Source organism: Rhopalosiphum maidis, chromosome 4 (assembly GCF_003676215.2).
Source record: "Rhopalosiphum maidis isolate BTI-1 chromosome 4, ASM367621v3, whole genome shotgun sequence".
In the NCBI taxonomy this organism is placed as follows: Eukaryota; Metazoa; Arthropoda; class Insecta; order Hemiptera; family Aphididae; genus Rhopalosiphum; species Rhopalosiphum maidis.
In genome coordinates, this window is record NC_040880.1 from 34,568,915 (window position 1) to 34,581,085 (window position 12,171).

General features: G+C 30.0%; 1 protein-coding gene across 1 annotated transcript in view; it reads right to left on the bottom strand.

Annotated features, from left to right (window-relative positions):
* The window catches only part of LOC113560775 (dorsal root ganglia homeobox protein), a 41,887-nt gene that overhangs the window by 13,012 nt on the left and 16,704 nt on the right, over positions 1-12,171 (bottom strand). Inside the window, exons 5-7 of the mRNA XM_026966837.1 lie at positions 11,557-11,706; positions 10,139-10,308; positions 8,750-8,875 (exon numbers count right to left, since the gene is read on the bottom strand). Coding sequence (XP_026822638.1) covers positions 8,750-8,875; positions 10,139-10,308; positions 11,557-11,706 — 446 coding nt within the window. The remainder of the gene's footprint in view (positions 1-8,749; positions 8,876-10,138; positions 10,309-11,556; positions 11,707-12,171) is intronic.

The window sequence follows — 12,171 nt, forward strand, 5'->3', positions numbered from 1 at the left end:
AACAACCGATAACGATGTCATCGAGTCGAATATTATATACACTTCAACAATATGGCGTACAGCGTGTTGCCATTAAAGGTCTAGTGGTCGAATTTGGATAAACTAACTTACAGGAGCTGAATCTAATGACAATGTAAAATTGTCGTTCAAAGTGCAAAATAATTTAACACAAAATCATAAAAGTAACGTTCTATATCTACATGTTTATTAATGAAAAATATAAAAATATAATCTGTGTAAGTGAACGTGGGTCATGGATTTATGTTTTCCTAAACTCGCCTAATACAGATTATACATTTAATTGACTCATAAAAATCATTAATTCATAAACAACGGTCAATAATATCTAAAACTAATAACGTATATGAACGGTATATTATGATAGCATTGTTATTTCGCCCGGCGAACAACAGAAATCGTTGAACTGACGAAGTGGATTGTCGCAACCGGTGTAGTGAAATAAAAATAGTTTAGAAGCAGGTCAGCATGTTATCAAACAAACAATATACATAGACTAAACTTAAATTAAAAACATTACAAATTATAATATTCATTACATTTTCCAAATAATTTAATAACTATATTATAATATGAAGTATTATACGCAAAAATGTACATTCACATTTGAAAAAATATTAATACCGGTATGAGTTTGTTCCGTCCCTCTCGTTCCAGAAAAAAAAAACAAAAATAGCTTGGGTATGCAAAAAAATAAAAATAAATGTAGAGGAACTTCGGACCTCTGTACACCCCCTTCCTTCCTAATTAGAGCGCAAAAGCCTTAATAAATATAGGTCTAAATAATATAGGTACTGCATGTATATATATTACGCGGTCTGGGGCATTTTTTTCGTCTTCTCCTCAACGTGCGCGCGTTAAACGAAAGGACCGCCGCGGGCAAACATAATTTGGATAATTTGCAAATTGGCATCAGCAAGCCAGCCGCTAACGAGAGGAGATATCCACGTTAATTAGATCGAATTAGATTGCAGCGCGAGGGACGACGGCTGTATATCCATATATATGTTGTACTTGGTCGTTGTTGCAGAGGAGGGATTGGTTGTGAGGGTGGGAGTTGGGCGAGGGCGTAGAGTCTGTGCAAAAAGGGCGGGAAGGTATATATAATATATATATTATGTATAGCAAGCCGATACTATATAACGTTATTTAATAAAGGCGCCCGCCAGTGGCTGGCCGGGTGGGACGAGGGGCCTTTGACATCGTTTCTTTGAGCGCGGCGAGCGAATTATCATATTTTTAAGCCATCAAAAGGAACGCCGCCGCACTCGGATACATAACTTGGGAGTTATGAAATAAAAGGAAAAACTGCTTTTCCGCCGCGCCCGCTCCCGCCCCGTCGTCGGGTAATAAAATTCAATTTGCTCCAATATCAAACGACGCAGGTAGGTACTGAATAAAAAATTTCCAGCGAATTCTCTCTGCCACCCAACCCACTTACCCGCTCCCACACGTTCCGCGACCAATCTCGCTTGCCATACCTCCGGCCACCCACTTACTCACTACTCAATATATTATACAGCAATAATAAGTCAAAAGAACTTGATGGAATTTTTCGAATAAAAACTTTTTCTTCTTGATCCTACCGTTTTCTTTCTCTTTCCATTTTTTTTTTTCATTTATATTTTTTATTTTATTTTATGCAAACTTTTCTTCAATGTGAACATTTTAACATTATTATCTCATCGTTATATTTCCGTCTTTCTTTATAAACTCGTTAACAGTTACATTTTTTCATTTTATTCATACCGAATATTTCATTTCTTTTTCTTGTTTTCTATCTTATTAACGTCGGGGTTTGAAAATAATCTAAGTAGATAGTGTGGTAGCTGGTACATTTACATATAAAAAAAAAATAAATGTATTGAATTATACCGCATACCGCCTATAAAATCACAATTGTACTTATTAACGGAACTAGTATAATTATGTATAGTATCATTTATGATTGTAATTGATGTTTATAAAGGTACCAATAGGCAACGTAGAGTCTTAGGGACATTGTTGTCGTATATCTTATCTTTTGATAGTAATTCAACCTATCTGGTAAATAAATACTTCTCTCTTTGATGAAATTACAAAATGTGTATAAAACTGTGTATTGTGTATAGTAAAAGTTAATTTTATATTTGTAACATAAAAAAAATCATATAACCATTAAATACAATAGGGTTTGTGTTGGCTGTTTAGGTAGAGGTTGGATTTAGCGAAAGGGGGTTAAGTTCTAAGAAGTAGAACAAATAATATGTGATCACTCTTCTCCCTAAATTAACTTAGAAATATTTTACATTTTATCAATTTTACTTACTAAATTGAATATTTTTAAAAATATATCTTGTATCTTAGATCAGATTATATTGAGTATCTAGAATATAAAGGTAAAAATACATAAATCTAGATACTTTTTTTCAAGTTTAGTGCCCACATATGCCGATTTGGCAATGTATAAGCATGTAGGGAACGAGATTATCGAGATTACGAAACAATTTATGTAGATACTTTAAAGTCTATAGTATTAAAGTATGTAGATACATATAACTTTTATAAGTGTTGGTTATGTTTTGTCTTAAAGCGATTTAGAAGTTAAAAGACTAAAGTAGACATAAGTATAGTCCGTGGATCATTCAATATTTTCAGTGATTTATAGATATTGTGAACTTACAAAATTTTTGATTTAAGACGTTTTTCAATAATCAAAAAATATATAGATGAACAAACGAAAAAAAATCAATTAAAAGTTTAACTTAACCTAGGGTAAATTCAATAGGTTGAAATGACTCACATTTTATATGGTTTTTATAAGGACATATTAAAGTGAAAAATGCATAATATTTACAGATTTTCTTATTTTTTATGTATACAAACATCCTACATGATATGTTTAACAATGTAATATCAAAATATTTTATTGTATTTTAAACTTTTATGTTATTTTGCTTATTAATTATTCATGAAAATAGAATAAAATATAAATGTATCGTTATCCTTAAATTATATTTGATAATGAGTATTATCTTACTACGCTGTAACAAATAAAAAATAACCATAAACGTAAACCTTAGAATTTAAGTATTAAATAACATTTTGTATTGTATTTATTATCAATTTTCATGATAATAAAGTCTCTTATCGAGTAAAATTACATGGTAATTATCATTTATATGATGTTGCATTTGAACTTATAAAACCATTGTTTAAGTTTAATTTACAAAATATTTGTTTGCGCAGAGCAAAACAACAATTGAAGTTAAACGATGTCCCATAGAAATAATTATGAAAATTATATAAGTATATGTAAAATAATGTCCATAAATTTAAGATGTATATATTATGATAAGTAATAGTTAAAATAAATGTTTCTTACTGTTTTTGCTTAATTGTGCGTGCATTTATTAAATAAATTTACGATGAAATGTTGAAAGGAAAGTTTCGATGTAATTCGTTAGAATGGATATATATTTGGTACTCAAATGATATTAGGCATTTTAAAGTTCATAATTCAACTCGGATAAAATGTAAATTAACCGAAACAAAGAGAAAACGGAAGTAGAATTAGATCTGAGTAAATTACCGAAATTGTTTTTATCGTGAAATTTACGGCAACTGATTACGCCGTTTGTTTTTAAGTGATGAGTAAGTAATTTTATTATTGCTTTAATAACGATGATAATAATAATAATAATAACAATAATATTTATTATTATTATTCATACATGATAATATTATATTATAATATCGTATACAAAATTAAAAATAATTGATTAAACCTTCATATAATTATTTCTCGTGTACACACGAACCCATGTAAATTATATACTTATTTAAGACTATACAAATTTGTACTGAATAAATAAACGTATCTGTATCGGTATTGAGATTATAATTTTTGGCAATAAATTCATACTAAACTGTACATATTACGCGATTGAATGTAATTTAATTTCTGCTCGTTATTTACCAACTATATTCAGTAAACATCATTTCCCATTAAATCATTTTATTAATATGCATATTGCATATTGTATATACTATATTATGATGTATAGCTTTTAATAATTTTAACAAATACGTAAAATCTAAATTTACCAAATAAATATTAATTTTTGATGTTATAATATACAAATTACATAACCATTTTTAATTTCAATATTGATTTTGGTGCGTGTATACTGTTTATAGTGTATGCTGTACCTACGTACACGCAAAGAATAATATTATACAAAAACAAATAATTGAAAATTAATTTGGAAATAAAATTGTATTGATACATTATATTGTGTTTGTTTTACCATACCCACAATTTATTTTAATTTACTATAAATTGAAATTGAAACTATTAAATATATTTGTTTTCAATTATAAATTAATCTATCATAAGAATCATAAAGTTCAAATGTTATTTTTCAATGCTCTACAATACTACATTAATACTACATCAATACTACAATAATACATTATCGGAAATTTAAATAGTCTGTAACGGATCAAAAACTTATAATAGGTATATTTTGTTTTTGCAGAGCAATATAATATTATGTATATATCTAGCCGCCCAGAGAATTTCGTATAAACGCAATTCTGCAAGGTTTTAAATGCATCGTTGCCATATAAAAAAATATAAATAAGCAAATATATTATTGTGACGTACCTACATAATATCGTTTTAGGCAATCGAAAATTCTATTTTGAAACAGAAATTCGGAAAAACTTGATTTTATTTTATATTTCACACATTGTTATTCTTTTCATATCTGATATTCGTTCTGGAACTTATTTTTTCATTATAATTAATAATACATTTTGTAACTATAAACAATTTTTCAGAAAATCTAATAAGGATTAATTTGGTAACAAACCACTGTGATTTTTTTATTGGACAGCAGCATTTTCAACTGACACAATTTTGTAGATTAAGTATAATAAAATAAATATCAATTACTATAATAATATTTTTATAATTTTTAATAACGAATACAATCAAATGATATGGTAATAGTAACATTGCAATTCAGGCGGAATCGAATGTATGTATAAAAATGTTCACGATTCTAATGTATTCTTTGTAATCGTAAACAAACAACATGGGCACATGGCATAAAGGTAATACGAGAGTAACGTTTACACCGATTGACAAAAAAAAAAATACGTAACAAGTATATAGCTACAGTCCTAATCTTTAATAATATAAAATACTTTTTGATAATGCATTTTAAATACTTTGAAAATATACCGTTTCTTTGTATTTTTATTTTAGTATACAAATCACTGTTTTTGTTTAACCACTAGATTTCATTGATTTGAATGGCCAATATTTTCGTAATTTTACCATTTAAAATTTTGTTATTAAAATAATATTTTACAATAATAGTTTTAATAGTTTATAATGAGATTTTATTAAATAATTAAATACAATAGTTAAAGTGTATACCTATCTACCTAGCTGAAAATTAACCCTGCGTGATTATAATTAACAACTATATCATAATATGTCACGTCTAAACCTAGGTATGTATTAACTATTCAATTTAAATATTTATAAATATAATATGAAGTTTCCCTTTGTATTCACTTACAAATGTATCGAACTAAACAAAAACGTATTTGTATTTAAAATCAAACAATAACCTAACCTAACCAAAAAAAAACATTGGAATACGTTTTTCAAATACAAATGGCACTATGTATTTAAATAAGTATTCCGAATACATTTGAAAAGTATTACATAGGTGATAAGTAGTATTCATTATAGCGAATAACTACGCGGGCGTTTATATCACTATATCATTGCAACATAATATCGTTAGCACTGGTGTCGTATTTACTCAATCGGAATCGTACACGGTGCGTATATAAAGTTACCCGTGTAACATGGCACGATTCAAATCGAATTAACGCGCGTCGCTTACGACGGTGCTTATATGTTATTATTGTTGTTGTTGTTATAATATTACTGTATAATTTATAATAGTATTATTGCGACGACGATCGTCGATACACTACAATAATAATAATAATAATAAAATAGCCGTCGCAGCGTTTTCCGCGGGGTGTGTGGGCGTGGGTGGCAGAGTATGGGACGAGGTTGTCGGACCCGTGCTCCTCGCGGGCCGTCGAAACCGAATTATTCCTGTAACCTGAGACCACCGCTGGTGTAGCAGGCGGCACGTGCGCGCGTGCGCGTGTGTTTGTGTGGTGCTTGCAGCACGTGCACGCTTGTCACCGAAAGAAAAACTTTTCCACGTTAATAACACGATAATACCGACGATTGTCTCCGCCGGGCGAGTATTTCGAGAGAACAACGATCGTTTTGTCCCAGCAGGGGCGAGGAACAACAGTAATAATAATAATAATAATATAATGTAAGCGTTGCACGATGAGGGTGGGCGGTCGGGCGCGCGAGAGAATTGACATGTGAATCGCTTGCACTAAAACAATATATAATACACGGCTGGCGACCACTATATATGTATTTGTATTAAATAGGTACTTATAAACAAACAATCTCGCGCAGTACGGTTTTAACTTTTTAATTCTTTGGATCCGACCGTCCCAAGGAAAGTTATTATTATTCTATCGTAGTTTTTCATATCCGTCACCGAGTCGGCAAAATTGCGATGGTGGTTGTAACGAAAAATTAGAAGAATCAAACATATTATTAGTTAGTGCTATTAACCAAAATTTCACAACAATCAAATCTTACGGGGAGCGAAACCCTTTTCGACCAAAACCATACCCATCCCTTTTTGATCCATTCACTTTTCGGCCAAACCAAAACGTTTAATATGTCTGTATATATATTATAGCTATAAAACAATATTAAAAATATAAGTGGCTTTACATGCAAATTAAGAAGTATACAAATAAAAATACCTACCTACATAATTGTTGTCATTGATGGTTGTTGAGTTTGATAGTAACGGAAATTATCACATAGGTAATTTACAAGTAATATTTTTAATACTTTTCTATATATATGTATATATATATATATATGATATATATGTATAACATTAAGTAAACATGTATTAAGCTTTTAAGTTTGATAAAAAAAAAGCATGGTGTGATTTTGGTTACATGTCCTTTATAAGTAGGTTGATACTCAAAAAATAAAAATACTACAGTACTCTAAATGTTACAAATAAAAGAATACTAAAGTGTGGAGGAATAAGTGTGACACAATAATTTCAAACAATATTTGAGTCATTTGAGGACGCGATAAATCAACTGAGGTAAAAAAAAAAAATAAGAAACCCGTAAACAACAAACTGAAATTGAAAAGATAAAACCTCAAGTGTATATTATAAAGTATGTGACATGATTAATCATGACTAACGTTTATACGAATTTATTAATGGAATTCTAAAAATTTCAATTGAAATATTTATGAAAAAAACCCACAGATATTATTTTGAAGCATAGAAAAATTACTGATACTAAAGCTGTAAAAAAAGTAAACAGAATGTAATAAAAAAAGTCAGGGAGTTGGTAGAAATAAAAAATAAACAATAAATATGGAGCGCTTGGACAGATGAAATAGATTGTGTAAGTTTGAACTATATATTACATTAAACGTTCTTTCGATGATGTTCCGATAGTATAAAAAGGGAAAATTCATTACACTCAGAATTGTGAAAGTATAAAAGAACTATTTGTGGATATAATTAAAAATTAATTATTAATATCTTTATTTGCATTACGAATAACTAATGGAAAAGGGCTTATACTTTATATATATCATAGTCTATATAGTGATTGTAATACTATTAATGCTATTAAAATAATATAATCGTCACAGTTTTGTGTAAAATCATGGTAATCAAAATGCGTACACGCTGTACATGCACACCTCTTGATCTATAGAACATGCTCTCTTGGGAAATTAAGAAATGCATGTATACTGCATTACTTACAATTAGCTTAATTTTATCATATCGTGTATATATAGAATATATATAATGTATATATTATATATATATATATAATGTATACATGTATACGAAGTCGGGGGGAGTTGGTAGAACTTTATTTAAATTATCTACTCATTATCCTTTAGACAGTATTAAATTATCCTCATATAACATATTTCAATTCAAATTAATGTGTTGTTCGAAACATCTATGATGTTTATTTTAAAATTAACGTAAGATAGAATATTATACATGTCTTTCTAATGACGTGTTCATTTTGGTGGATACGTTTTAAAACTTCATTTTAAATTCTGATTAAGTTTAATACTGATTTTTTTTTAAATGGTTAATTTTTCACGTTATATTTAATTTTTCAACGGAATCGATACGCGTATTTGAAAAGCAACTCGATGTATATAATATTTATAATATTATAATTTATAATGCGATTTTACATAATAAATTAGCGATAGGGGGAAACAAAACAAGCAAAAAAGTTGGCTGCGACAACCGCATCACTGCAGTGAGAACGACCCTTCAGAGAACACCCCAGTAGCGAGTCTTTTGTTCAATTTCGGACAATCTGCTAACACAACAATTTTAAGAGAGAAAAAGGGTAGCCTAGCCATAAGCCACATGAACATATACGTGTATACGCCATCTGTTTAGTGGTTGGTACACGTACGGGTGTAAAATAAATAAAAAAAGCTTGTTGTTTTTTTTTTCTCAACACGAATGACCCGCAGATATTGAACGAATGAATAGTTTCGATTTTTCGCAAGGATCATGGTTAATCTTTTGACAAATTATAGTAATTTACTTACCCTTCAGAAGAGAATGGAGTAAATATTGAATGATTGAATGTCGACGTTGCTACACTGATGGGTGGTCGGATTTGCGAAGGACTTAGGCTTGGTGTCGGCGAATCAGGTACCACAACGGCTCCATTCCTGAAACAAAAATAAGACAAAAATGTATTAAAAAAAACATTGTCAAATCCAATTACAATATTAATAAGTATATAAATGAAAACATTCAAAACATTCACGTCCCTAAATTAACGTTACTATGAAAAATGCAATCATTACTAGTGTTATTATCTTCATTGTCACTTGAAGAAAAAAAAACGTGTCAGTGTATACTTCTATGTCGCCGGCCATTCGAATTGATTGTTTAATTGGCTCAATTACCAAGTATAATTTGAATTTATCTTCACTTAAACTGCATTACGATTTATTAACAACAATTGGACGCGTGGCATAACAAGCGCTGTACACCATTTCGAATCGAATAAAATTAGCCAAGGACACTTGTCATTCGGTTTAATGGCATATTATTTTATATACACAGTACCGTTAATATACTTATTACATAAACTGTAAAGGGGATTATTTTCATTTTTCAAAAACTTCACACATTGACACTAGACAATAATTTATTGTCAACATTTGAAACGTATTAAGTTTTCTACACTGAAACGTGTACAACTGATTTGTTCCATAATTAGGTAATTTGTAAGACTGATTGTTCCTCTTACGAATAGTGCCGGCTACACTGTAAGTACCTACCTAAATAATATAATATTATGGTAAACGCAGTAAACTATCTAGTAAAATCTAAACGATATGTTAAAAAACTAATTAAATTTAACCGAAAAGTGAATTTAAAAACCATTTTGATTTATGTTTGATTGCCAAGGCCAACATACATAATATATAAATTAACTGGTGCAATAATATGCGATATTGTCATTTATATGTTTAATTTTATATAAAAATAATATTATGTTGATCATATTAATCTATACAAACTATAGAATAGTTTAAATTTATCACATTTACCATCATCCATAGTTCCAATGAAAACGAATTAAATAACTTATGATAAATGCCATGTAGGATATATTTAAGATCACATATATTGTAAGTACGCTATATATATATTTATATTAAATTTAAAATCAAATTATAATAACATTTGTAACAATTTTATTTTTATACGAGAGGTGAATGTTTAAAAAATAAAATTATCTTTAGTTGGGTAGAATAATAATAATTTTATTATTGTAATCTTATACCTAGCTTAGTAAACAACTTTTTCTTAATTGTAGTCAAAATAATATTGATTCGAGAGGTATCACAGTACCTATCCAAATAATATTTCCTGCTTCTCAACGTGTCGCGAACGATAAAATACTATAATATTATACTAACCCTCCTGGTGGAGACGGTGACGTTGGCCTATCGTCTGGGCCACCATTCATGCCACAGCTGGCAGGTGATTCGCTTCGGTCAGATATGTGAACTGTACTGGTGCGGGCATCTTCGTCTGGTTCGCTGCCACTATGCCCGTCGTCTCTCGGTTCACCTTCTAACGCATTAGCCTATAAATACGAAAAAAAACTCAACATTAGTCAATAATAATAATCATAATACAATCATAAAATAGTAAGTATTATTAATAATTTGTACGAGAGAAAAATAGATATTAAAATGCAAACATTATTATTATCGAATAAATGAGAGCTTTTCTTACAAGTCCAGCCAAAAAGAATTATCGTGGCGGTATATATTGTACTTGTTTTATTATTTTTTTTTTCATTTTAAAACATAATATAATGGCAAAGTTATTTATGGTTGAAAAATGATCATCCGGAGGAAACTGTGGTAATACTGTCGTTTTTATTCGGTTTCATGATTTATGACCCGCGGGTCCGGTTAATAAATAATACATTACGTTCGCTGTGAAAACGAGCGTCGTAAAAAGAAGAAATGAAATAAATATGGCGCCGTCGACCATTTTGGTTAACTGTAAGTAGGTTTTTTTTCTTCTACAGTTCGCCCTTTTTTTATTTCCATTTTTTCTTCTTTTTTTTCATTTTTTAATGCTTATTTGTTTTTTAAGCGACAACTGGAAACTATTTGCTTGACATTAACGAAAAAGCGTTAAGAGATTATTAACTGGCGACAATAAATCAGCGGACGCGGTGACAAGCGACTCGGGTGATAAATATATGAAGGAAAACCACAGCGAACGCGCGTACAACGCCGCAGCGCAGTGTTCGGTTATACATTAAAAAGGGTTAAGATGACACCATCGTAACACCATAAATTTGGATATGCTCTACGTAAAACACCTGAGGCAAATTAAACTTAACGGATAAATCAAAAACCCCGTCATCACCCACCGTTATATTTAGGTTCGTTTGCCGAAAGGGTTTTCTATAAATAAATAAATCTACTCGCGGCGAACATAACATTGTGCACCAAGATTTGTGGTTGAAACCTCTTATTGTTATTGCATATTATCTGCGGCTGCATTTGGTCATATTTCTCAAAAGCTATATATCTTACCGGGGACTTTTCTAGTATAATATGAACCATAAAACGCGTATTTTTATGATAAACGGCTGAAAGCTTGAAAGTTTGTCGTTCGCGGTTTTGAATGAGACAACGCGTGATGTGTTAACAATATATGTCTGTATAATATAGGTACTCTCTCTTATTATGCGATTTGCCTAAATGTTTGTTACCAACAAACAAAACTTTTAAGATAAATATCTCGTGGAAATACGCTGTAGGGAAAGTATAATATAATGTTTTTTTTTTTTAATTATAATGATTTTACATACTTTTGTGGACGGCGAATGTTGCATATCTTTTGCCATATGATCCAGCTGTTCTTGTAATGAGCCAGTCCTGTCGTGTTCTTCTCGTTTTCTTTGCTCTTCTTTCAGTCGTTCGGCTTTTCTCCATTTTGCTCTACGATTTTGGAACCAGACCTGCGGATTAAAAAAGAAATGTGTTAACACGTCAATAAATTTATCTTCATTTTTTGTAGCGAACATATTTTATGAGGTTGGAGAATACATTGTTAATATTATGTCATTATTCATACTATAATATACAAATTATTGATAATCGTGTATATCAGCAGATAACACTAATCGGTATAATTTATTACTGAATTTAAAATTTCAATATGATTGTAAAGAGTAGTATTACAACAACTGTAGTTAATAAAAATAACGCACATATATGTATGTCACTAATCGATAGTTGCCATTTTGACGTTAAAAGCCCTTTTCTTAAAATTTCATAAAGTATATTGAAAATATTTCTTTTTCTTTTTCCTATTCCGTCAGCTGCAGACTCGAGAAATATTGCTCAATAAATAAACGTCCGCAAAACACACGCATGACGTCAAGCAGCCATCATTTGGTTTGTGTTGTCTTGTACGTTCGCGG